We start from the raw sequence: 27824 nt of genomic DNA on the forward strand, positions 1-27824 counted from the left end.
TGAGTCTGTGGACCCTAACCAACACTTGTATTTATTCTGAGGAATTTGTGAGGATTATATTTTAATGCTAATTATTGTATTTTTAAAATTCCAAAGTAATAAAAATGTGCAAATCCATAGAGTAGATGTAATCACATTTATAGGACTTATTTTGCTTTGCTTTTTGCCAAAGTGAGATCATGCTATATTGATCGGTGATCCTTTCTGTTTATTTGTTAAGTGAATATTTATTGAACATCTGCTGTGGGCAAGACACTATCCTGAGAGCTGATGTAGAGTGGTGAACAGTACCCACAGAACTCCGGTCTCCAGGAAGGTGTATTCAGGCAGTACCTGTTCCCGGCATTGCTTGTCAGCACAGAGAGGTCCCCTCGTTCATTGTAAGGACAGCACATATTCCACTCTAGAGAGGGACACTATTCAATGCATTCTTCGTAGGTGGACATTTTGTCGGTAGGGTTAACCTTCAAAATTCAGAACCTTATTTTATGAATGTCACTGGAATTAGACTGTTTGTGAGCATATTTCTCTTTCTCTTTGTTCCCTTTTTTAAACAAAGTAAAACCATGCTACACATGTGTTACCTGAAACCATTATTATTTTTTTAATAGATAAAACCCAAAGGTAGCAATTACAGGAATTATGTGAGTATCGCTTTTTCCTTAACTTTTCTTCATTTGTATCCCTTCCTCCTTCCTGACCATCACTATATTCAGATTCTCAGTGTGAGAAACATAGAACAAAAGGGAAACGATATTTACATTGCTACAAGACAGCTAAGTTTAACTCAGGTGTCCTTGGAGAGGTTTGCAGTGTCCTTGTTAATGAGTCTTCAAAAGATGATGAGATAGCTTCTTGATCTGTCTCTGTCTGTTTCTCTCTTCTTTCCTTCTGATGGTCCTTCCAGTGCTCCTCCCTCACCTCCCCATCTCCCTCTCTCTCATCTTCTCCCACCAAGGAACCTTTAAAAAAATAACTGAGTCTTTAAAAAGGCATGGCATCAGAAACTGCAAATAAACCCCTATTGCTAAGGAGAGGGAATCAGAAGTATTAGTAACATGCCTATTTCAGAACCATCGTTCCGAAAGGACCAAGCACGGAAAATGGAAGCTTGCAGGACAGATCCCCTCGACACACCACCTGCCGGGCGCCCCTGTCTTGGGGCAGTGACAGAGCCACCCTGCTCCCCTGTTTCTGCACCTGCTACCCCCTCACCAGAACCCTTCCATAGTGTCCTTTCTCACACTACATTAACTAGTTGGAACCGAGATATTTTCCCCTCCAAACTCCTTCTCCTCTGGCTGCTAACACAAATCAAACATCTTGATGCTTGGTGAAAAACCAAGTAGGGGCCCTTGTTTCCAAAACAGCATGCGTCCTATGAAGAAATGGACACCTGCCTTCCTTTACTTCACTTACTCTCATCCTTCTCCACCGCCAAAGTATGCACCAGAATGACATTAGGGAGTGCTCAAAGCTCCAAAATAGCTCAGAAATCCCAGGAATGTTTGCATGGGAGATGATTATTTTGTCTCCAAGAAACCAGGGAGACATTCATTAAATAATTACTCCGCTCTCCATTTTTCTAGATGTAGGTGACAAGTCTTGGTGGAAGGGCTTCGTTGCATTACTTTCCCCAGCTCGTTTCCACCAGCTCATACATACACTCACTCGAGTAGACACATCCTTAAAGGAAATAGGCTCCTTTGACCCCTCATCTCTTTGTGCCTGCCATCCTGTTTCTCCTTTTCACAGCAAAACTCCATAATTTGCCCTTGCCAGGCATGTGAGTGGCCTTGCTGGCAGATCTTTCTCTTGTCTGCCCTCATTTTCTGTGACTTCCCAGCAGCACTCAACACAAATGAACAAGCCCCTCCCTTAGGAAGGATTTTCCTCCTTATCCTCTGGTCCCACCCCTCTGAGGCTCCACCTGCCTCTCGAGTCACTTCTTGGGCACCATTGCTGGCTACCCCCCTCTCCTTGTCCTCACTTGTCACATTGCCCCCTCCTGCTCCTGCCCTCCCCAAGGGCTCCCACCTCTAAATTTCTCAGCTGTAGGATGGTGATGCTTCTGGCCTCTCCCCTGAGCTTCAGGCTCTCATATCCAACTGCTTAGTTGATATCTTCCAGTTCATGGTTAGTTTGTACCTCAAATTTAACATATCAAAAACAGAATTCTTGGTTGCAGCACCTACATGCTTATAAACCCATTTTTCTCCAACTCAGAAATGACCACCATGGACCAGTTGCTTACACAAAAAAACCTTGAAGAGGGGTCCCTGGGTGACTCAGTCATTTGAGCATCCAACTCTTGATTTCAGCTCAGGTCATGATCCATGGGATCAAGCCCCATGTCAGGCTCTGCACTGAGCATGGAGTCTGCTTGAGATTCTCTCTCTCTCTCTCTCTCTCTCTCTCTCTCTCTCTCTCTCTCTCTCTCTCTCACTTTGTTTCTGTGTCCCTCTGCCCCTCTCCCTAGTGTTCTCTCTCTGTCTCTAAAAAACAAAAACAAAAAAAACACTTGAAGACATCCTCGATCCCTTCCTATTTTTCATTATTGTGAATCAAATGCTTCCAATTATTTTTCCAAAGTAAATCCCAAATCCATCTACTTTCTTTGATTTTTTCACAGCTACCACCTAGTCAAACCATTATCATCTCTGATTTCCACCATGTCAGGGGCTCCACATGTTTATATGCTTGGGCTCATTCATTCCTAAAGGGGCCACACTACATAGTGGTTAAAAAGGAGGCTCTGGAGTTAGCCTGTTTGGATTCATACCATGGCTCTACCACTTACTGACTACAACCTCAAGCAGGTGACTTAAATTCTAGTGCTAGGTTTGTATGCCTTCTGCAAAGCAGGATGATATTAGTGCCTGTCTTGAAGGGTTATTAGGTTAACTTAATAAGACTTATTACAACATCCTGGTACTTAGTAGGCACTCAGTAAATATTAGCTAGATATATCATCACTAATACAGTCTGTTCTCCACAAACCAAATTGTTGTCATCTGCTTAATGCACTTTAATTCTTCCATCGCACTTAACATAAACTTGGGATTCCTGGCCTATAATCTTGCACATGCTCTGGTTTCTGCCTCCCTCCAACCTCATCATTAGTCCTTCTCTCCCTATCACCCTTCCTGGACTTCCTTCAGTTTCCTCAATATACCAAACTCCTTATTGCTCCCTCTACCTGGAGTTCTTTTCCCTGCCTTTTCCATGATTAGTTCCTTCTCCTGTGTTTGGTCTCAGCTCAAATTACCTCTTCAGGGCTTCCATGACATCCTGTCTGATGAAATACTTCCCACCCCCCACCTAGTTAGTCTATGTAATATCATCCAGTTTGTTTCATTAATAGTAAACACAATCAGATACCTTCTCTATGTATTTCTTTTTTTACTTGTTTATTAACTGTCTCTCCCCACCACTAGAATGTGAACTTCTTCAGGACAAGGCTCTTAGAGAGCCTTGATCATCATGACATCCTTAATATGTAGATGACTACCTGTCATGTAATAGGAAATCAGTAATTATTTGTGGAAGGAATGGATGGGTGGATGGATGGATGGATGGATGGTTAGTTGGATGGTTGAATGGATGGATGGATGGTATTCTTACACTTCAACATTGGCTGTTGGGTAGTGTCACACTGTGTAATACTGAAGCAATTAGTGTAAAGCCTTGTAGACTTGTGAATTCTCACTCCAAAAAATGCTAAAATTAGGTAAAGGAAAAGAAGTTTAAATTGTCCTGTTCAAATCTAGAAGCAAAATTCTCTGAATGGCAAGCATTATATGGTTACAGTGTTGAAGCAAGAATACTGGAAAACTAGAACCAGCTAGAACTTCTTGCCTCGAATTTTTGTGGTCTGTTTATTATGGGATGGCTTCTTTCTAACAGCTTTCTTTGTCTGTTTTTAATTTGAGCATTCCCAGAATTGCTGCTGTTTCCTCTTGGAACAAACATAGGTAGAAAATTTTAGAAAGAAACTGGCTTGTGGTAGTGAAGAAAACAGATTTCAGGGTCAGGGAAACCTGAGTTTGAATCTTGAGTTAGTTACTTAGTAGTTGTGTGACTGTGGAATTCTTAACCTCTCTGGGACTCAGCTTTCCCACCTATGAAATATTATTAAAAATTAGTGTTACTTGATAGCTACTTAATAAGTATCACTTTTCTTATCTTACCTACATCCTTTCAGTGCATTTGAATGGTTTGTGGTAGGAATTTCACAAGGTTCAGATTAAGCATGAGTTTAAACTGTGACGTTTTATGTCTCCATCAGACTGTCTTGGGAAATGTTAGGATCTGGAACAGAAATAATACTAACACTTACAGCAGCGTCCGGCACATAGATAGTAAATATTTGTTGAATGGATGAGTAAGTAGTCTGTAAATGCTTCAGTCATTCCTGAGAATCAACTAAATTTCCATGTAGTTTAATGTTTCCTTAGAACAACAATGATTTTTTTTTCCTCCAAATTATTCAAATGAACACTGAAGAACATCAAACCATAACTGAATGTTTCAAGACGTCATGGCATAAAACCACGTTTTCCTCTGCCTGATGTTATTTTTAAGTACATCTTCTGGAATTGTTTAGTTCAGCATTTTGGGAAACAAATGAGCTCCAAGATCTAAATTCAAAAATGAACCAGAAGTTTCAGAAATGTTTCTTGGACTTTGAAGAAATATTTTGTTTGTAATCTTTATAACCTGTGTTTTACTTTTGTATGGAACTGGTGCAAGGATGAAGTAGTGACTTGGTCATCATAATTGCCACCAAAAGTTTGATGACATTGGTTGTTAGGCACTGTAGTTAAATCTCAGGAAATTATGTGATACACACACACACAATCTTAACTGGGCAAGCTTATTATTTTAAAATGTGGGTTTTAAATGTGTATATACTCGCTTTGCAAGAAATATTCATTGATTTCAAATTTTTATCAAAAAAACATTGCAAAGTAATATGGAAAGAATAAATTTCCTTAAAAAATTAAATAATAATAATAATAAAGTTGGCATCTAACCTCCCATCGCCTCTTAAAATGAATTCCAGGGGTGCCTATGTGGCTCAGTCACTTAAGTGCCTGACTCTTGATTTGGGCTCAGATCATGAATCTCATGATTCATGAATTCAAGCCCCAAGTCAGGCTCCGCACTGTCAGTGCGGAGCCTGCTTGGATTCTCGGTCTCACTCTCTTGCTGCCCCTCCCCCACTCACAATTTCTCTCTCTCTCTCTCTCTCTCTCTCTCTCAAAAATAAATAAAACATTAAAAATTAATGAATTCTAGATGGATTAAATTTAAATGAAGAGTGAAACTATAAAAATCTAGAAGAAAATGTAAGTAAATGTTTAATTGATCTTGGAGTGAAAAAGGACATTCTAATCATTAAAGCATCGGAAGAAATCACAAAGGAAAATATGGAGAGATTTGACAACTAGAAGTAGAAGAAGGTTTGTATGTCAAAACATTGTAAATTAAGGGGCGCCTGGGTGAGTCAGTCGGTTGGGCGTCAGTCTCTGGCTCAGGTCATGGTCTCACCATTGGTGCGTTCAGCCCTGCGTTGGGCTCTGTGCTGACTGACAGCTTGGAGCCTGGAGCCTGCTTTGGATTCTGTCTCCCTCTCTCTGCCCTTCCCCTGCCCGTGCTGTCTCTCTCTCTCTCTCTCTCTCTCAAAAATATTAAATTTTTTAAAAAAAACACTGTAAATTAAAAACAAGCAAACTCAGTGAAACATAACAAAGGATTAGTGCCCTTCATATATATAAGGATTTCTTACAGATCAATAAGAAATCCATTATATTTTAGTGGAAAAATTGTCAAACTAACAGTTCATAGACTAAGTAAAAAGGTCCAGTGAACATATGAAAGACATTAAGCTTCACTAATAATTAAATATATGCAGCTAAAACATCAAAAATATGTTTTTCATTATTAATTTGGCAAAAATGCAAACAAATGGTATTCAATACTTGCAGGAATTTTATAAGTAGGACACTCCCATTCAATAATAATAGGAGTATAAGTTGTCTCAAACTTCTTTGAGGGCTTAGTAATTCCACTTTGGATATACGTTCTATAAGACAATAAAAAAATTTGACCAAAGATTTATTTTTAAAATGTGTTATTCAAAACAATTTCAACAGTAGTGACAAAATTAGAAACAACCTAAAATAATCCACAAGATGGAATTGACTTTTTAAAATGATATGTTTGTATCTATTTTAAATAATTACTCATTTAAAGTAAGTTTTTGAGAAATTAAATCAAATATTTTGGAACTTTAAAAAATTTTTTTAACATTTTTTTATTTATCTTTGAGACAGAGAGAGACAAAGCATTAACGGGGGAGGGTCAGAGAGAGGGAGACACAGACTCTGAAACAGGCTCCAGGCTCTGAGCTGTCAGCACAGAGCTGACGGGGGGCTCGAACCCACGGACCGCGAGATCATGACCTGAGCCGAAGTCGGCCGCTTAACCGACTGAGCCACCCAGGTGCCCCAAGGAACTTTTAAAAACATACTCAGAAACAGAATATTACAGTGACCCCCATATACTGCTTATCTACTTTGACAAGATTAAGCAATAACAAGATATTGTCATATTTGCTACGTCTATTCCCTTTTTTCTTTTTTTACTTTGCTGAAGCATTTTAAAAAGCAAATCTCCAGGCCTCATGTCATTTCATTTCTACCTATACACCTCAGCAAGCATTTCTTCAAAAAATTGACATTTTCTTACCTAATCATAGTGCCATTTTCATTACTGGACAATTACCATAATTCCTTGGTATCATGGAGAATATTGAAGTAGCTCCAGTTGTTTCAAAAGTGTCTGTTTGCTTCCTCATATCATTTAACCCAGAGGCCAAACAACTTTTTCTGTAAAGAACAAAATAGTAAATATTTACGACTTTGCTAGCCAGACAATCTGTGTCATAATTATTCAACTCTGCCATTGTAGCTGGAAAGCCACAGTAGACAATACCTAAAGGATTCAGCATGGCTGTGTTCCAGTAACATTCTGTTTACAAAAGCAGGCAGCAAGCAGAATTAGCCTGCAGGTTGCAGCTTGCCAGCCCCTGTTTTAACTCATTACTCACTGTTCTCCATATATTTTATAAGGTGGACATTAGCTTTAAACTTGGTTAGATTCAGGGGAAATTTTTGTGGCAAGAATACTTCATGGGGAAAGCTGTGTGTTTCATCTGGACATCCCATCAGAAGGTACATCATGTCTGTTATCCCACTACTGGTGATGCTAAGAATGGGTAGAGATGGGTAAGGTCTGATCTCTTCACTGGAAATTCTCTATCAGACTATTGTCTCATGTCTCATCTATTATGTGTGTTATCTAAATCAATTCTTTCATTAGAAACAATTACAAAATTGGGGCACCTGGGTGGCTCAGTCAATTAAGCATCTGACTCCTTGATTTTGGCTCATGCATGATCTCATGGTCTTTAGATCGAGCCCCACATTGGGCTCCACGCAAAATATGGAGCCTGCTTGGAATTCTCTCTCTCTCCCTCTCTCTGCCCCTCTCCCCTGCATGCTCGCACTCTCTATCTCTCAAAATAAATAAATAAACATTTAAAAAATAGTTACAAAAAAGTAACTTTCTGTTATTCCATATATTTTCATTAACCAGATGCTTCTGTAAAGGAGAACTCTCCAATATCAGTCAGGGATTTCAGTTATACTGAAATATAGTGTGTACAGGAACGGTTTTTCAATCAGGATATATGCTAGTTTTTTCTTTCCTTTTAATTGCCACAGTTCGATATAAAGAATTGGTCCCTAGATCACTGCCAATGATTTCCAGTGTGTCGGCATTCTTTTAGGTGAAAAGGGTCCTTCTTTCTCTCTGTAGTTTCCTATTTTTATGACTCTGAGCTCACAGAATTTTTTTGTGTATCCAGTGGTTATCAGTCAGCTGGCATTAATTATGTATTCTTTCTGATGCTCAAATGGTCCCATCTTTGGCCAATGCGGACCCTTTTGTGTTGGCTCCTGTCAGTCTTTAATAGCTTCTTTCTTTATAGCCTAACAGGTTCCTGGGGAAAGTATTCAGTAACAGAGTAATGAAACTGTCTATACTATATATTGAAACAGAGCTTTAAAAAGCAAGAGAGAAAGTAAACCATATGCATAATTAAAAGATGAATAAGAAATATGCAAAATTGTTAAATATTTTTCCTGTTATAGGAAACTATTGTCTGTTTATTTTCTCTTTTTACTTCTTTGTACTCTTCTGTACTCTATCTAGATCCTCTGCATTAAGAATTATTACTTTTATGATTTTAAGGATTAAGTTAGGGGCACTTGGATGGCTTAGTCAGTTAAGTATCTGACTTTGGCTCAGGTCATGATCTCACCATTTGTGGGTTCAAGCCCCACATCGGGCTCTGTGCTGACAGCCTGGAGTTGCCTCGGATTCTGTGTCTCCCTGTCTCTCTGCCTTTCTGCTTGTGCTCTGTCTCCTCTCTCTCTCTCTCAATAATAAACATTAAAATAAATAATAAATAAATAGTAAGTTAAAATTTTAACAACCCCAACAGATTTCCTTTAACTTAGCAAGTTCCTTTAATGCATTTAAAATAAGATACAAATTACTTTAATATATATATATATATTTAAGTTTATTTATTTATTTTTGAGAGAGAGAGCACTAGCAGAGAGAGAGAGGGAAAGAGAGACTCTCAAGCAGTCTCTGCACTGTTAGCGCAGAGCCTGATGCAAGGCTCAATCCCATAAACTGTGAGATCGTGACCTGACCCGAAATCAAGAGTCGGATGCGTAACCAACTGAGCCACCCAGGTGCCCCAAGATACAAATTATTTTAAAATATACTTATATACACATTTTTTCAGAATTATAATTGTACAATTATTAACTATGTCCCATATTCTTAAAGAGCTTGTAATGTAAAAAGAGGAAAAATAGATTAAAGAACATTTTTTTAAAACAATCCCCAGGCTACAAAATTATAATAATTTTGTCTCATCTGTCTTTATAGACCTCAACATTTTTTTTCCTTAACAACAATTTGGAAACTATTTAGTAGGTCTGTTTCTTTACAGGACTTTAGATAGGCCACAGCTTGTGGAACTTCCTGGATCTATGAGTATTCTTTCTTTATCCTTAATCCTGTGTGCTGACAGATTCAGAGCAAATGAACAAGAACAAAATAACCTATTCCTTAATACAAATCAAGGAGGAAATGTAAATTAGTCTCCTTCATTATAGATGGTGATCAAAAGCCTTGATAAGAGTCACCTTTACCCCTGCTCCACCAGGGACCATCCTGGGCCTATTTAAGTGGGATTTAAAATTATTTACCTCAGAAGGAAGTTATCCTGTATTTTCAAATGGATCACAATGTGTAAAACATGAAACTTGGTCTTGTTGCATGTTTTTTTTTTAATGAAGTTATACTTACTGTGAATAATAAAGAAGTGTAAAAGCTCAATTGTGTAAGCGCTGAGGTAGAGATGTGTGTGTGTGTGTGTGTGTGTTTTAAAAGAAAAACTTCTCCCTCTCCAATAGACTGACAGTCTTCCACATCCTTTTCCTAAAGCCTTTCAGGAAAGGTTCCCTATGCCAAAGCCAGGCTGAAATGTTCTTGTTTTTCTCAGGCATTTTTCTGGAAATTTGAAACACTCCACACTTTTTGGGTAGATCATTCAGGATTTCAGTCATTTCCTGCCCTGAAATAGTTTCCTCATGGCGTCGTCTTAGAAATTTTTGTCATTGATAATTTCTTTATACTAACATAACCAAAAAAGCCATAATTATAAATTCTGTGGTTATAAATCTATGGATTCCACAGGACAAATTCAGCTAGTAGCAGCAGGAAACAGAAGGCGTACTCAAAGGATTTAACTGAAGTGGGTTTAATAAATAAATCTCTTTAAGTATGTGCTTGATCCTCATGTAGTTTGGCACATAGTAAGATTAGACATGAATAACCAAAAAGCATCAACTTGGCTGCAGTCTTCTTAGAATCTTACAGTAAATGTGAAGGGAGAATATTTTACATAGAATTTTGGAAAGGAGTATCATCTTCATCTGGACTGGTAGTCTGCCTCCAACTGAAGCCATGATGTTAAAAAGGAGGAGGAGGAAGAGCAAGGAAGGGGAGGGAAAGGGGGAAAGGAATCTTAAGCAAGACTTGTTGAAAAAATAACGACTTTTTCAGTGCTACCAGAGGAAAATACCTCAGGTGCCTCAGGTTACCGGATGACTCCCTGGTACAGGGGCCTCTGTTGCCTTTGCTAGGGTCTTACTTTGCATGACTTACAGTTTATTCTCTCTAGTAGGAAATTTAATGGCCTTGCCCTGTCTAAAACCAGATTCCTTTGTTAGTATTGATCCCATCAGACAAAACAGGTGAATACCCCCAAACTTCTCTGATAACTCACCGACTTTCTTGAGTATGGATTTGCTTTAACAAACTTGCCAATTTACAGGAACTATGTATTGTAAGTGATATTTACCCAATCCCTTTTGCTTATTTATAAGCTCCATCAGTGTGGGGTCTGGGTATAATGCCTGTGGGCTGGTTCAGTGCCAAGACTTGATATATATATATGTATATGTTTGTTTAACCGATGAAAGATCATGTCTATTGTTTCTCCCTCAAGATGAAGGGCAGTACTAGACAGTTAAGAGATGTGGGTGAACACCAGTTTATGTAGTGATTCAGATGCTGTATGTAGTACCTACGTCAGATTTATTTAAGTACTCATCTTCTAAATCCCTTCTCCTGGAGATACTAGCTGTAAATATAGGTGAAGCACACATTCCATGTACTTCTGCCTTCCCTAAACTGCCACTTTTCTATATAATTTCAGGTCCCAATTTTTCACCAGACCTAGCACTTAATCCTTAACATTGTTAGTACTGAAAACATGGTTTATACATATTCCTGGCAAAATGATAATAGAACCAACAAAACACATTTGCTTTCTATCTATTTAAATTATAATTTTGGGGCGCCTGGGTGGCTCAGTCGGTTGAGTGGCCGACTTCGGCTCAGGCCATGATCTCGCGGTCTGTGAGTTCGAGCCCCGCGTCAGGCTCTGTGCTGACAGCTCCGAGCCTGGAGCCTGTTTCAGATTCTGTGTCTCCCTCTCTCTGACCTTCCCCCATTCATGCTCTGTCTCTCTCTGTCTCAAAAATAAATAAACGTTAAATTATAATTTTGACAGTGTTTCTCAATACTGGACATTGTTGGACTTTGCTCCCTTGAGTCTGAGAGTTTTCAAGAAAAATTACATTTTAGGGTAGAGAATTTGAAGCATGGATTTCTATTTGGGCCATCTTTCTTTCCAAAGGAGTAATTTATGGAAGTGACTCATAAGGAAATAATTTTAAAGGCAGTGGGTATTTTTGAATGATTAGACCTCATTTGCTTGGGTTTATCTGTTTTGGGATCGGAGGAATCAAGAACAGAGGACCTCCTGAGGCAATGTACAGACCTGTTGAGCCTTGTAAAATTGCTGGAATCTGTCTGAGTAATTAGCAGCTTTGCACCTTTAGAGGGAAACTAGGATTTCTTTGGGTTGAAGCATGAGGCATGCAAATGTAAGAGAAAGGCAGGGACAATACTTGATGAAATAGTCGAGAGGTAGCAGCCCAGAGGGGTTCTCATCACTGTAATTCAGGGCCAAAATTTCTTCTGGAGTTTGGTAAGAACTGGCATTTTTAAAAGAGCAGCCAAGGGGTGCCTGGGTGGCTTGGTCGGTTAAGCGTCCGACTTCGGCTCAGGTCATGATCTCGCAGTCTGTGAGTTCGAGCCCCGCATCGGGCTGTGTGCTGACAGCTCAGAGCCTGGAGCCTGTTTCAGATTCTGTGTCTCCCTCTCTCTCTGCTCCTCCCTTGTTCATGCTCTGTCTCTCTCTGTCTCAAAAATAAATAAACGTTAAAAAAAATTTTTTTAAATAAAATAAAATAAAATAAAATAAAAGAGCAGCCAAGGCAGAAAGCAAGAACAGTGCACTAAAAACCATCCACTTCCAAGAATGGACCATTGAGGTCCTGTGTGTACTAGTATGTCCAAAAGTAAAAAGAAAAAAAGGATATTAGGAGAAACAAATCATTTTACCAGTGCCAAGTTCACTTTGTTCCAGAAACTAGGATATTTCTTAATATCAGTTTCATAAAAACTGAAATAAAAGCCAAAAATGAAACAATGGCAATTACTTTTTATATGGATTCTAGTCATCTTATTTCAGGCAACCAGCATATTTTATTCATGCCTAGTTCTCTTTCAGTCTTTATTTAAAAAGCTATGGAATTTAAGATGGTCTTTCATGGGGAGCAAATTATTTTAATTCTTTTAATATTCATAAAAATGTAATAGTTCTAAAGTTTAGTACTAAAAGTCTTTATTCATTTTTTTCTCTTATGAGTTACCAAAGTAACCCTGCCATCAAAATATTTCTGTATAATGAAGAATTATTTAGTAATGAATATTTACCACTAATTGACTATTTTGATTTGACATACTTTTAAGTAATATTGATTTACTTTAAATTCCCATACAGTTCTCATCATCGAAGTATAAATGAATTAACCAATCACGATGAATATTTAATAAGTATGGAAAGCATTTATAGGAGCCAGCTATGACTTTCCTGTTTGCTTAATAAGCATCTACACAGGTCATTTCATATCATACATGGTAGCTTATAATAATGATCATAGTTATAATCTATAACTTGAAAGTTAAGGGAAAGTTTCTAATTGAATATTATTTTCATTTTACCAGTTTAGCACAGACAGCAAGATATTGGATTAATATATTTTGGGTGGGTATGTATGGTAATAAAACAGGATCACTTTTTTCTGCTCCCTTGAACTCCAAAAGCCAACTCTGTTACCTCTCAAACTCTGTTGACCAGTTGATAAGCCAAGTAATCGAAAACTGGATGTGGTCAGTGATATTCAAGTAACGTTTTTTTCCTAACACAAACACCTCTGAAGAGTTCACACTAATGCCCCCAAGTTGCTATGTGAACTTTTTCTTACTAACTGCATGAAAAAATCTATAGACAGTTTTGACCCAAAAGGATACTACCTAAAGTGTTAAAACAGACAAATCTTTACATGTTGACAACATGAATGTTACAGGAATATTTGTGGTCCAAAAAGCTTAGAAGATTTTGCCTTAAAATATGTTCTGTGATAGCTGATATTTTCTTTGTTAACACAATTGGCCAAAATATGGAAAATAAAAGGAGAGGCATCCCCAGGCATTAACACAGAGCCTCCTGAGCCGTGCACGTGTGTGTGAGTGCACGTGTGCATGGCTCACTGCATGGCTTCTCTTTGCCATCATTGATTTCCTCCTCCTCATTAAACACTTATTGATTCCTGTCTTCCAGATGACACAGGCTGTCCCAGTAGCCAGTCAGTGTCTCCTGTGAAGACACCCTCGGATACCGGAAACAGCCCTGTTGGCTTTTGCCCTGGAAGTGATGAAGACTTTTCCAGAAAGAAATGCACAGTTGGAATGGTTAGTGAAGGAAGCATCCAGTCATCTCGATATAAGAAGGAACCAAAATCAGGCCTTGTAAAGCCAGGTAAATGCACTTACTCTTAATGTTTTTCTCAGAACACTATGACTGGGGTGATTTCACATTTGAAACAAAGCACTTGTATATCACGACAAAGAATACTATATTGATGTTATACCCACTACCCAGAAACATCTCTCTTTTTTTTTAAGAAAGTGGGCAGAGAGTGGAATATTTTGTGTACTTATTGTTAATAATTGAGTAAGTGTAGGGACATATGTGCATTATATAGACATAGAAAAAAGAGCAAAGTTGGAGAAATGTAAACTGGATGGTCTAACACATTTATACTATGTAATTCTAGCAGAAATTATACGATGAAATTACTTGGAACCACTTAAAGTGCCTACAGATTATGAAAAGAATAGGTTATCTCGATGCAGATCTATAGGGCTGGGCATACTTACTGGCCTAGTTATTTTATTTGCTTTTAAAAATTAAATATGAATATGATGTTATATGTATACATATAGATGTTCAATATTGTAAAATATGAGATGAAATGGAGATTTTTATTACAATGGGTGAGACACCATGAACACCAGAAAATGTCAGTTCTCAGAATTTGCAATATATAAATAAATATTTTACATCCCAGAAATATATACGTTATATGAATAAGTACAGTTTTAGTAAAACTAAAGTTATAACTTTAAAGTAAAAATCTCTGAGCGTTGGCATTGAGAGCTGCCATATTGCGTTATTTTCTTGGACACCCACAGTGAATGCTGTACGTATTTATGAGACTGAAAAGACAGATTAATGACTTATAGGAGTCCTCATTCTTTACGTTTGTCTTCTCATTTTTGTTTGGTGATGGCATTATTGTGCAAGGAGCTATAGACAGCTTTATTTCATTGGAGCCAAGGCTTGGTCCTGTGTCCTCTTCCATCTCTGTCTGCTTTTGTTCTTACTGAATAACTGATTTGCTCAGCACATCTTAATGGATTATTCTTCATCTTGCGTTTGGTCAACCAAAGACAATGTTGTTTAGTCTCAGAATACAACTTAAACGGTGTGAAAAAGAAATCCCCTTTCTTAGGCTCTTGATAAATGGTAGTCATGATGAGTTTGTTAATAGTCTTTTGCTTTGAAATAATATGAAAAAGAAAGGGGGAAGTCAGAATATAAAAGGGAAAGATGGTTATTGTAGAAAAAGTGTTGGATACCTTCAATGCTTAAGACAGAGACAATGAGTTAAAAGAATGTGATGTGATTAGAGCCAGCAAATAAACCATTACCTTGTGTACCCAAGGACAGGAACTACCCCCCTCCCTCCTCCAGCTCAGTGGTTCTTTTTAAAATTGAGATATAATTCACGTACCATAGTATTCACCCTTTTAAAGTATACAATTAACTGGTTTGTAGTTTATTCAAAAAGTTATGCAAACATCACCACTATCAAATTTCGGAACATTTTTATCATCTCCCAAAAGAAACCTCCTACCCATTAGCAACTACTCTCTGCTCTCCTTTTTCCCCAGCCCCTGGCAACCACTAACTTACTCTGTCTCTGTGGGCCTGCCCATTCTGGACATCTTATATAAATGGAATCATACAGTACATGGCCTTTTGTATTTGGCTGCTTTCGCTTAGCATAATGTTTCACAGTTCATCAATGTAGCATGCATTAGTATTTCACTCATTTTTGTGGCTCAGTAATATCCCATTGTATAGCTATACCACAGTTTTAAGTGGACTTTTTTTGGAGCAATTTTAGGTTTACAGAAAAACTGAATGGAGGGTACAGAGTTCCCATCTACCTCTTCACACCTGCCACCTCCAGCTTTTTCTTTATTAAAGTCTTGCTTGGTATGGTTATACATTTTGTTTATCCATTCACAGGTGATGGACATTTGCATAGTTTCTGGTTCTTGGCTATTATATAAATGCTATGAACATTCATGTAACAGTTTTTCATGAATATGCTTTCGGTTCTTTTGGGTATATACCTAGGAAAGAAATTGCTGAGTCATATGGTAACCATATTTAACAGTTTGAGGAACTGCCAAAGTTTTCCAAAATGACTGCACCATTTTACATCCCCACTAGCAATGTATGAGGGTTCCAGTCTCACCACATCTTTGTTGACAGTTGTGACTGTCTGTCTTTTTTATTATACCCATTCTAGTGAGTGTGAAGTGGTATTTCATAGTGCTTTTGATTTAGGTGGCTAATGACTATGAGCGTCTTTTCATGTGCTTATTGGCTATTTGTATATGTTCTTTGGAAATATCTTCTCAGTTTTCTTTAACCAGGGAGTACCCACCCAATAGAATCTATTTCTCTAACATATGGGATGTAAGCTTAAGAGCAGGAGCCTTGTCATCCTCTTTTTATATTCCTAACACAGAGTCCGGTGAATAGTGGGGGCTCAACAGCAAAGGTAGGCTGTGGAATTGAAAAGATAAAATGGTGCAGGAAAGAATGCCAGCTGTGTGAATTGAAAAAACAAAAACAAAACAGTGATTTCACTGTGCAGGCATTGTATGCAACGTGTGCAGGGTTTGGATGCAACGTGAAATTATTTCATTTTGGTTTCCCATCCCCCCCTCCCTACCTCTCTCCTCATTCCAAAAACATTTTATAGAGGTAACAATACAAGGAAAGAGTAACACAGGAGACAAGTATGGTGCAGCAAGAACAAACTAAGATTAAATGGGCATTAAGATTATCATTCCTTGTTTCAATAATCGTAATAAGAATAATCATACGTTACCATAAGACTTAAATCCGTAAGTGTGTGTGCAGGATTCATACTGAGCAAGTCCTTAATCCTCCAGTAGTAGGTACCCACTTGCCAAAGACCAGCCACTTGCTTGCTGAGAATGTTTAAGGCCTTAGGTCATCCTGAAGAAAATGCATATAATTAAGAAAAAGAAATAAAGGGAGGGAAGGAAGGAGGAGGAGGGAAGGAAGGAAGGAAGGAAGGAAGGGAGGAAGGAAGGAAGGAAGGAAAGAAAGATAAAAGGAAGAAAACAAGAACAGTCTTCATGTTGTTTTGTTCATGGATCCTTTGGGAATCATGAGGGCTATGAACCTATACTCCAGAAAAATACCCATATGCACAAAATATCACTTCCTATTTCTGAGGTTTCTTAGACCTCCTTTATTAGAAATTATGAATCCTGGTGTAATGACCCTTGCCCAGAGGCAGAGCCCGAAACACCACTTTTGTCAAAAACCAACTTTTGTCACCAGAATTCTGATTTACTTGCTCATAGGCATTCATATCACCTAAACAATCTTTATCTTAACAATGTTTTTATTTATTTGCATTTAACCAAGGTCAGAGAGATCCCTAAAGCTTATTTCTTAGGTGCCTAAAATTCCTAATGTCATCAGCGAAAAAGTTGCTCAAGCCTTTGAGTGGGACTCAGTTCTGTACAGTAAGCTCTTTGTAGAAAAATCTGCACCGTGACCTATAGTTCTCTGAACTTTCGGCAGAATAAACCTGTCGGTCTCATAAATATGAAGAGAGGAAATCCTGGAAACGAGGCCCCTGGATGACTCCACAATTTATAAAATGCAGAGACCTCATCTGTTAAACCACAAGAAGATTCTGCTCTCAGGTTAAAACGTTCCGCCTCCTCCCTAACCCCAAGTGACAGTCTCCCCTCAGCTCAAACCCATCTTCAGCCCTTGATGTGTGCTCTACTTTTTTTAAAATAAATCAACTCATTAGAACCAATACCAATTTATTAAAATAGCAAGCAATTAGTGTCTCTTCTACAGATGTTCCAGGACTCTTTAACATTAAATAACCCAGGCCCGTTTAATTTTAGGTCCGTTGTTCTAGATTCTGGAAAACTGCTATTCACCTCAAAAAGGAGTTCTTGAAATGCCCCTTTAGTCATTTAGATAAAGAGCTAATAATGCTCACTGAGTATCCGATGCAGAAGGAGAAGGGAAATCTGTCACAGGATGCCGGGAAAGGCTTAGAAAGGTGAGCTGAGCAAGCCTGCACCTTGCCAGCTGGGCACCGTGGCACACACACAGCATGAAAGCCCTTCCTTCCTCCAGGACCTGTTCAGGAACTTCTTGGAGGCAGTGAGCCTTCTGTCATTTTGGCTTCTATTACTTAATGCCTATGCACATTTAATTAAAAATTGCCACCAAAGAGCAAAAGGAGACATCCCTATGGTCCAGTTGGATAATGGCTTTGCATTTTCATGGTTTCCTTTTATCTACAAGTCAGTTCAGCAAACATTCAAGACTGAATCCCCAGAGCCTAATGCAGCACCTGTCTTTATAGGTAGGTGTCCAATAAATATTTAAATGAGAAATAGAGTGTACACTCTGTGCAAGGGATTATGTTTGGCATGGGAAGGGCGTCGGAGGGATGCAAAGAAGACCTCAGTGCCATCCCTGCTTTGTAACTGAAGACAGAATACCGTGTGATAAATGTGGCCCATAGTGCAGATCAGAAGGAAAGAAATGAAGGCATTTCGACTGGGGGCTCTGAGGAATCTGCCGTGGTAACAATTCTTCTCCCAGGTGCTCCTCTCAAGTTTGGTTTGCAGATAAAAGAGAAGAGAGGGAAAACAAACCACCAGAGACTCTTAACAACAGAGAACAAACAGGGTTGATGGAAGGAGGTGGGTGGGGGACGAGCTAGATGGGTGATGGACCCTTGTCCATGAGCACAGGGTGTTGTAAGTGAGGAATCACTAAATTCTACTTCTGAAACCAGTATTGCACTGTATGTTAACTAACTAAAATATTTTAAAAAGTAAATTAACTTAAAAAAAAGTTTGGTTTGCAGTTTTCCTGATGATTTTTACCCAGAAAGGCAAGGTCTAATGGGATTAAACAACATTCCTGGGCCTCCTATAATGCTGGATTTACTACTTGGTCTATCTTAGTTTGAGAAAGAAAAAGACCTTGGTGTCATTATTCTACAAAAAGAAATACTAAATCCTTTCCCCACAAGGCTTGATGGAGAGCTGGGGAAACAATTACAAGATTTAAACAAATAATTGGAAGACAAGGAAGGAGAAAAAAAAAACACACCTGCTGATTGAGGAGACAGATAAAAAGCAAATCGTTAGGGTCACAATAATTTAAAAGAAATCCACATTTAGAAACTGAAATGTTGAAATCTGCATTTGAAAGATGTCACTGTGCTCCATCAGCATTCAAACTAAAGCAGTATTCCCTTGTCATCTGACACCACCCGGGCTATGGAAATTGGAGACCTGGCCAGATGAACTATAATAACCTCACAACAATAACAGAGGCTTGGTTACTTTAAAAAGACTATTTCCCACATTCAGAGGCAGATGCTAGAAAACTCAGAAGGCACCAGCTAGGTTAGCGATTAATCAACACTGGTTCCCTCAGTAGATGGAGGCTGTTTCTCATACAGCTGATAGCTACAGATGTTCCTGTGCTTATCAGTAGTATGCTTTCACTTCAAAGTTAGTTCTGTGAAATAAAGGAGAGCTAGACAACTTACCTGGGGCAGGCCATCCTGATAATAACTTGAGCTGCCTGGAGGGGAGTTGAGAGCTTGAGAATGTCAACATGTGCTGCTGCCCCCTAGGTTATGCAGCTTGACTTGGCGTGGGAAAAAGAAAGTGTGGGTCGGGGTTGGGAGCACTTTCTGACCACCAGACTCGGGTGTCCAACATACTAGGTTCAAATTTTCATACCACCACTTTATCGCTGTGTGGTCTTCAGCTACTTTTATCTCCCTAAAGCCTTGTATTCAGCATCTGTAAAATGGGTTCTTTCGAAGATTCAATAGACTAATGAATGTAAAGTGCCCAACATTGGACCCTCCACAAAATAATTCCTCAAGTGCATGTTCATAGTGGTCATTTGTAGCTACCATAGGTGACACAAATTCTGTGCACGTTCCTTTACAAGAAAACTCTTTAAAACTCTCACCCCACAGGGGCTCCCGGGTGCCTCAGTCAGTTAGGCATCCAACTTCAGCCCAGGTTGTGATCTGGCAGTTTGTGGGTTCAAGCCCCACATTGGGCTCTGTGCTGACAGCTCAGAGCCTGGAGCCTGCTTCGGATTCTGTGTCCCCCTGTCTCTGTCCCTTCCCCACTTTCACTCTGTGTCTCTTTGTCTCTCTATCTATCTCTCTCTCTCAAAAATAAATAAACATTAAAAAAAAAAAAACTCTCACCACACAGAACTTGTGTTTATTTGAAACCCCACTCTAGCATGTCATGGGATCCTAGTTTACATAAAATGGGAGCAGTGTTTGTCACAGGAGAACACTGGCAACAGTGTGAATTGACAGCTGATGCCTTGACAATGAGGAAGGAGTTGGGAAAATATGAAAGAGCAGACAAAAGACCACTAAAAAACACAGTGGCCTCTTAAATGTAAGTGCTTTGTAGCACTTTGTGCAGTAATTAATGTTGTAGAAACAGACTGAGTCATTGTGATGGTGGAGTTGGCAGAAAATGATGTGTGTGAGAGCAGAAAAATGTCCTAAGCATTTTAGAAATATTTTCATAGAGTGGAAAAAATTAAAATTTTAGAGCTGAAAGATTTTGGTTCTACGGAAACTTTCAGCATTCTTGGCAAGGCATGATTTTTCTAACAGCTTACAGTTACAATCAAAGGTCTTGCAGCAGTAAGGCTGTGATCTATTTTAGATACTGAAGACCTTATGAAAATATCTGGAAGATATATTAGATGGAACTGTGGGCTTGGATAACACTCTGAAACTGGATTTAAAAATTTTTTAGCTAGGGGTGCCTGGCTGGCTCTGCCAGTAGAGCATGCGACTCTTGATCTTAGGGTTGTGAGTGTGAGCCCAACATGGGTGTAGAGATTACTTAAAAAATTAAATTACTTTAGAAAAAAAACTTTAAAGAGTACTTAAAAAATTAAATTACTTGAAAACAAAACCACTTTAGATGGAGGCACCTGGGTGACTCGGTTGAGTGTCCAACTCTTGATTTCAGCTTAGGTCATGATCCCCGGGTTGTGGGATCGAACCCCATATCCAGTTCTGTGCTGTGCATAGAACCAGCTTAAGATTCTCCTCTCTCTCTCTCTCTCTCTCTCTCTGTCTCTCAACACCTGGATGGCTCAGTCAGTTAAGCATCAGACTTCAGCTCAGGTCATGAACTCATGGTTCATGAGTTCAAGCTCCACATTGGGTGAGCCCTGTTTCTCTCTTTCTCCCTCTCTCTCCCTCTCTGCCCCCTTGTGAGATTCTTTCTCTCTCCCTCTGTCTTCTGCCCCTCTTCCCGACTCTCTGTCTAAATAAATAAATAAATAAAATTAAAATAAAAACTGTTGAATTGCAATATGTTCCTCTAAAAATTTTTTTTAGCTAATATTTATCAAGCACTGATTATCCCAATCAAAATTCTAAGCACATTACTCATTTAATCTTAATATCAGTGGGAGAAAAGGATACCATTATCCCCTGTGTTACAGATGGAGAAACTGAGGCATAGAAAAGTTAAGTAACTCATTCAAGGTCACACAGCCTGTAAGTAGACTGAAACAGGGCAGTCTTGGTACTAGCTTTTAACCATTGCCCTGCTTATAAGGTCTGCCTTCAAAGGAATAATTTTAATTGCAATAAGGGAGTGTGACAATTGAGAAAAATGTGTTGAATAAGACAGAAATTATTTTTCTTTAATGTCTGTAAAACCCTAAAAATTCTTATTAATTTTTATAAATTAGCTAATATAGTCCATATGTAGATTATGCTGGTTGTTGCCAATAACAAAATCAATGAACCTCAATATAGCTTCAATAAAGTCCACAGAGTTGAACACATAAGACTGTTTGGGTGCAGATCAATCAACTGTGAGGATACGACCATCAAAGGAATGTTAAGATCTTTGGTGTTCTCCTCTTAATCATAAACTAGTCCTTTCCTGCTTGTCAAAATGTTTATTGTGCTACCCTGCATATCATGAATACTTTCCTAAGCAGAGGTCATTAGACTTTGTCAATTTAAACAAGAGCTTTTGCATTTATACGGAAATGAGCCTCTGAACCTTTCTTTCACCCCTAGAGCAAGAATGCTCACCCAGAATACAGCAGAGAACATGTTGTGGTAGACTATTGTTCAGTCTGTCACTTTTCCCCAGCAGACACCAGATCAGTAAAATAAAGCTGAAATGTGATGAGTGGACAGAAGTGTTTATCTTTGTGCAAGGTTACATATTCAGTCTCATGCCTTCCTCCCATCTGTGCTTTTGAGGATGCACCCAATCAAGCTAATGGTGCCAAATGGTCCGGTAATGGTGTTCCCCTAAGAATTAGTGAATTGTAATCCCCTTCTTCCCAAAGGTGACTGCCATCCAAATCCTGGGTCTGCTAGCATTTATTGCATGTGTAGTGTTATGGCCACCAGTTTGGGGGCCTGCCAAATGCTTACTAAGTGCTCTAATGTGTTGAGAACGAAGCATTATTGGTTCCCCATACATAGCAGATGTTCCAGCAGACCACACACTCACTATTAAACATACTTATCGACTGCCAACGGAAGAGAAATAAACCTGGAACCTTATACATAAACGTGGAAACCAAGAGTTATAAATCATGCAGATCTATGCTTTAGATTAGACTTTTGTTTTTGTACTAACTGAGGAGAGTTTATTGAAGACACTGTCTGTGTGCAGAGGTGGGGGCATAATTAAAGGGATCCAATGAGGTATGGTGAAATACTTGGCCTTGTCAGCAGCTTGGAGTTATTTCTACATCCTGAAGGGCCCAGAAGAGGGCGGAGTTACTCAGAACCCAGAGGGAAAGAACTCTGAGGCTACGTGTGAAGCAATTGGACACGCGCTTCTGTGTAGGAATGAAACCCCTGATAGGAGAAGAGCCAGACAGTTAAATACCCTGATCTCACTGTCTCCTTTGTGGGTACAATTCGTTTTGTGGCATTTGGGTGTACAGCAGGGCTATAGACAAAAAGTTATAGGTTGAGAGGCACCTGGGTAGCTCAGTCGGTTAAGCGTCTGACTCTTGGTTTTGGCTCAGGTCATGATCTCAAGACTTTGTGGGTTCAAGCCCCGCGTTGGGCTCTGTGCTGGCAGCGTGGAGCCTGCTTGGGATTCTCTCTTTCTCTGTGCCTCCCCCACTTGCATTGTCTCTGTCTCCCACAAAATAAATAAATAAACATTATTTTTAAAAAAGAGAAAAAGAATATGTGTTGAACCACATAGTATGTTTGCTTGGGTAATTCACTGCGTTAACATTTTCTGCCACCTAAGCTTGTATCTGATAGCAGCCAAGGATGCAGGCCATGGTTTAAGTGAGGTAATGCCTCAGGAACCTGGCTGCATATACTTGGAGATGCATGGACTAGAATGTTTATGGCATAGCAGAAGCATGAGATTCACGTCAGAGTCTAAAGAAAAGAAAGGGAACCCGTACTTCATCACATCTAAGAGGTTTCCGCTAAACCTAGGTTTGAATCCTGGCTCTACATTGACCAGCTTTCATGCTGCTGATATTTATTAAGCATTTAGTCTGTGCTGCTACCGTTGTTCTAGACAGTAAGGATAGAGGGAAGAAACAGACAAGATGCCTGTTCTCATGGAGTCTGCCTTTAACATGGGGAGATGGCTGATACACAAGCAGACAAACAAGATGAGTTCAGATAGTGACAAATGAAGCAAGGTAATTTATATAGACAGTGGCTGGGGATGAGGCAAGGGAGTGTCTGAGGAGATGACATTTGAGCTGAGAACTTAGCCATATCCCTTCATATTTAGGGACGTGTGGGGGTGGGGGTAAGGCAGTGAGTTAGGAAGGGAGAGAGTGGTGTCAGGTGAAGTCTGTATCGTTTGATTACTGGGAAGCCATTGGAGGGTTTCAAGAAGACAGACATAATTCAAGGTAAATGTTTGAGATCCTTTTGACTATTCTGTGGAGCTTGGATCATCAGGATGGGAAACTGGAAGAAGATGTACTTAAGTTTAGATGGCTTAGCCTAGGAAGGACGGTGGAAACAGAGAAAGATATAAGGATGCAGTGTATATGGCAGAATCAAAGGACTCGCATTTCCCTAATGAGAATTAAAAAATTTTATTTCACTTGCTAGCTCGAGTAAATCTTAGGAGATCTGAATGGAAGAGTCCGTTTCTGATGGATTTTTTTATTCGTTATTTTAGTTAAATATACTTATTTATACTGTACTATTAATTTAGAAACATTGGGGGGTGTTTTTGTTCACAGTTAATGTAAGATTTTTATTCAGTTTTTCTCATCCCTAGAGCTACTTTCCAACTCCTCTGACTTCTGGGACACATCATTTTCACTTCTACCCAATTTGTTTGATACGAAGCAATTTTGAATCCACGTCTAGTGCTCTCATTGGACATTTTCTTTAAGACTACAAGTACGATGAAGGTATCAGTGAAGTTACTGTAAAAAAGAGGTTATAAATACAAAGGTTAAATATAAACATTAAATAAAATACAGAGGTTAAAACCAGACAGAAGTTTATTTGTCTCTTGCTAAACAAAACCTAGGTATTTGGGTGATCCCTAATCACCTGATCACCGAATCACAACCTATGTCATGTTGGCTGTGACCTACTAGGCAGAGGAAGGGGGAAAGGGACCGGGGGGCACTCAGTCACTTTAAGGTCAGGACACAGAAGTCATTTCCAATTATATCCCAGGACACTTGGTCAAACAGGCACCTGTTACTGTGGAAAAAGGGGAAAATGGAGGTAGACAACCTGCAAGCTGTCACAACATCCACTGTAGTATGAGGACAGCTGATTTTTCTGTTTTCCTGTAGATTTATACAAATACCCTTCATTATCCAAAGCTATTTGGTTCTTGAGTTCAGTTAGCAAGGGATATGGGTTTTTGTGACCTCTACAATTTAACCATTGACCATATTGCCATTTAAAAGGTTCTTTTAAAGGATGGGGGGAAATCACAGGAATAATTACATAATCTGTTTTTTTTCATTTCTTAGCCTCCTTCATTTTAAACAATCCCATCAGTTGACCTCCATAGGCAGCCCAAACTAGCACTGATTGAGGTCAATTCAGACTGATGTGTGTTTTTCAAACAGCATTTTTTTGTTCAGAGAAGGTAATTATGAGCAAGAGCTCTATAATAAGAGGCTATGGAAAGACTCTAATATATGGGGTTTCTCCTTTTCTGAGAGATAATTGTGGGAGGAGGTTACCTCACCTTATATTTAGGCACTGAATAGGGTGAACCAGGCCACTTGCAGACCTATGGAGAAAAGAAAGTCTTCTCTTTTTCTTTATAATATAGAGGAGTAATTAATACTTAGCTTTTGCAGGTTGCTGTGAGAATCGTAAAATGTATCGGGTATATAGCATATGCATGCTGCACATCACTGAGAGGTCCACGTGCACATCTTATATCTTTGCAAAAATCACTGTTAATGTCTGGCAGGAAGTTTTGTTTGTAGTGATGGTGTCTGCCGGCATGCTGTATGTGTTCAATATATTTATTGAACGTATTGAATTATCTCTGTTATCACTGCTATTAAATAAGAAATGAGGCAAGTTTACAAAGAACACAGCTTTAGAGGTAAACATGTGTATCACGTATCTTTGTAAAAACCAATGTCAGTATTTGGCAGGAAGCTGCATTTGTAGTGATGGTGTTTGCTTGGTACACAGTATGTGCTCAATAAATAATCACTGTCATTATTGTCATTAAATAAGAAATGGGGAAAGTTGACAAATAGCACAGTATTAAGGCATTGGAATGTCTACTTCACCATCTCCTCTGCATTGGTCTGGTTTTATCACAGATAACTGTTTTGTAAGAATTATTCTGATATAATGGAGGGCTTTGGTGAAAGCTTAATAAACATGTCTACTCTAAGCAAATCCATTTGGAAGGACTATGCCCAGGGAGTCCTCGATTCCTTTCCTCCCTTCAGAACAACAGATCTTTCCTGTTCCTCTCTCTTGGGCAGCTCTGTGAAGTGCCTTGCATATTTAAATAGCTGGAATTCATGGAGTACAACAAGCATTTTTTCCCCAAGCTTCACATTCTTGCCATTAAATTTAGGAATGTGTGGGGTTTTGATGCAATTTCTTCCTTGCCCATTGGGATACAGTCATTGTAGAAAGACTAAGCGTTTTGCTCCAACATTGTCAAAGGATCAGCCCTGACTTGTGCAGGCATTTCCTTCTATTTGACAATTTGGTATTTCTTTAAATGCTTTGTGTCCATTCACAAGGGCGATGGTTTCATTTGAAATGCTGCAGTCACCAGGGAGAAGCTCCTCTTCCCTGATAGGCCAGCCATCTCTCTGCCTCCTGTTGCTATGGTGCCCAGCAGAGGAACTTCCTTGCCCTGCACATGGAGGAGGCTCTGTCTCCATGGATACCCCACTCTAAGACTGTACTCCATGGAGAGATGAGCTGCTCACACTGTATTTCTGCACGAGACATACCCCAGCCTGTGGCGGGAGGCTGTTTGCAGAGGCAGTGTTTGCCATGAAAGTCTACGGAGCTTACCTTCTAAGTAAGTAGTATTAGTCACAGTAAGTAAATAATTATATTGGATCACAGAGGATATGCTCTTTGTGTATGTCTGTGTGTGTAAAGTTAGTTGTGGTAGGCGAAAAATGTAGTCTAAAAGCAAATTTCAATTCTGCCTCTCAGATATTCTGAATGCAGAGTCTATAACTAAACTTTTAAAAATACACACATGTATTGTTTTAAATACCCCTTGTCATCTGTGAGTCTGTTTGTGGAATTCAAAGCCAACGCAATGAAGATAGATTGACCATGGACATTTACATTTTAGAACGCTCTTCTAAGTCTGAGCATCGCATGCTGCATTTGTAAATGCAAAGCCTGGCCTTCCCCAGCGGTGCGCTCTGGGAATAGTTGAGCACAACCACAATTAATGCTAATTGGCACTGCGCATAGTTGCAGTGGGCCTCTGTGTAGGCTGAGACACAGTGTATTTATTATCGAGAGAGCTTGCTCCCATGCTCTTGTCTGCCAGTTCATGGAAATTATTCAGAGCACATCTCTGACCAGTTTTAATTTACTTTTCTCACGTGGCATCCAGGAGAAACTCGGAAACTCTTCATGTACATGGAATTGGGATGTCGAAAAGTTTTCTTCTTCGTCTTCATCTTCTTCTTCTTCTTCTTCTTCTCCTTTTTATTGACTGATTTGATCTAACGCTTCCTCTTTACTCTACATTCCAAGAGCATAAGGGTTGGGTTTGCAATGTTGTAAAATAAATGAGTCATCTTAAAGCGATTTTCATCTGGCGGGCAAATGATTAATGTCTGTGGTGTTAAAATTAATTACTAGAAACAAAGGAAGCCTATACATATGGTAAGCCTAAGTGTAGTTCAATAACTTTAAAATTGTGTAAAATTTAGATTTTTAGGCCATCCACAGTAGATAGCATCCAGCAGGTCTAAACAAAAAGCAGAGCATGTGTTATATTGGTATAAGAGAAATTCATTTTTAATCACATAAAAGAGTGAGCACAGAATATCATGCTAGATTGTAAATTTCTTTTATTTTCTGTACTTATGACTGACAACTGTTAGTCATTGCTCAATTTTTATTGCCCAAAGTGGTGAAAAAATATCACCCTGTGAGAGTGTGTGACAAGTCCACATCTGACTTTGTCACTGAGGTCAAGCTTTAGGTCATTGCCTTAATATTTTATAAATATAATTTCCATCTGTCAAAGGAACAGCAGACAGATAAAGGGGCATGATGAACTCTGTTGTGATCATGATTTTGGAGACATGGAAACAATGTCAATGACACTTTTCCAATGTTTTTCAGCTGATTGGTAGCATAGGGCCCCATTTCACCATCTCGATGTGTCTGTCCCCTTCTCTGCAAACCAGCATAACATGGGATTTTTTTCGACCTCAAAATATGTGAACCCCCTCTCTAAAACAGTTTCCTCATCTGTACAATGGAACAATAATAGGACCTGTGATATAAGGCTGCTTTGAAAATTGAGTGACATCATCAGTGACACATGGCATACAGTAATTATTAGCTGTTGTATTATGAATACTATGAGTATCATCATCACCATTTTTGTGATGCCATATAGTCAAGGGAAGCTGTGGCTCAGAGCTTGCACAATTCTTTGGTTTGGTTCCCTTAAGCCTATCAAATTTTCTATCAAATACTTACTGAGAATCTAACTATGTGCTTAGTATTCTGATGGGAATGATGGCATTCACTGTACAAGCTAATGTACCTAACAAACTGTGACATAGAGAATAGTCTTCTCTTTTCCAGTGT

General features: G+C 39.0%; 1 protein-coding gene across 3 annotated transcripts in view; it reads left to right on the forward strand.

The window, feature by feature from the left end:
* Positions 1-27824, forward strand: part of SYBU (syntabulin) — a 111400-nt gene that overhangs the window by 49943 nt on the left and 33633 nt on the right. For 2 of the 3 annotated variants that reach the window (XM_027064018.2, XM_015070423.3), the window contains exon 4: positions 13403-13600. In XM_027064018.2, the coding sequence (XP_026919819.1) occupies positions 13403-13600 (198 nt within the window). Of the gene's footprint in view, positions 1-13402; positions 13601-25200; positions 26056-27824 lie in introns of those variants that run through there. The other variant, XM_027064017.2, reaches the window with a different exon arrangement.

The sequence above is a fragment of the Acinonyx jubatus genome, chromosome F2 (assembly GCF_027475565.1).
Source record: "Acinonyx jubatus isolate Ajub_Pintada_27869175 chromosome F2, VMU_Ajub_asm_v1.0, whole genome shotgun sequence".
In the NCBI taxonomy this organism is placed as follows: domain Eukaryota; kingdom Metazoa; phylum Chordata; class Mammalia; order Carnivora; family Felidae; genus Acinonyx; species Acinonyx jubatus.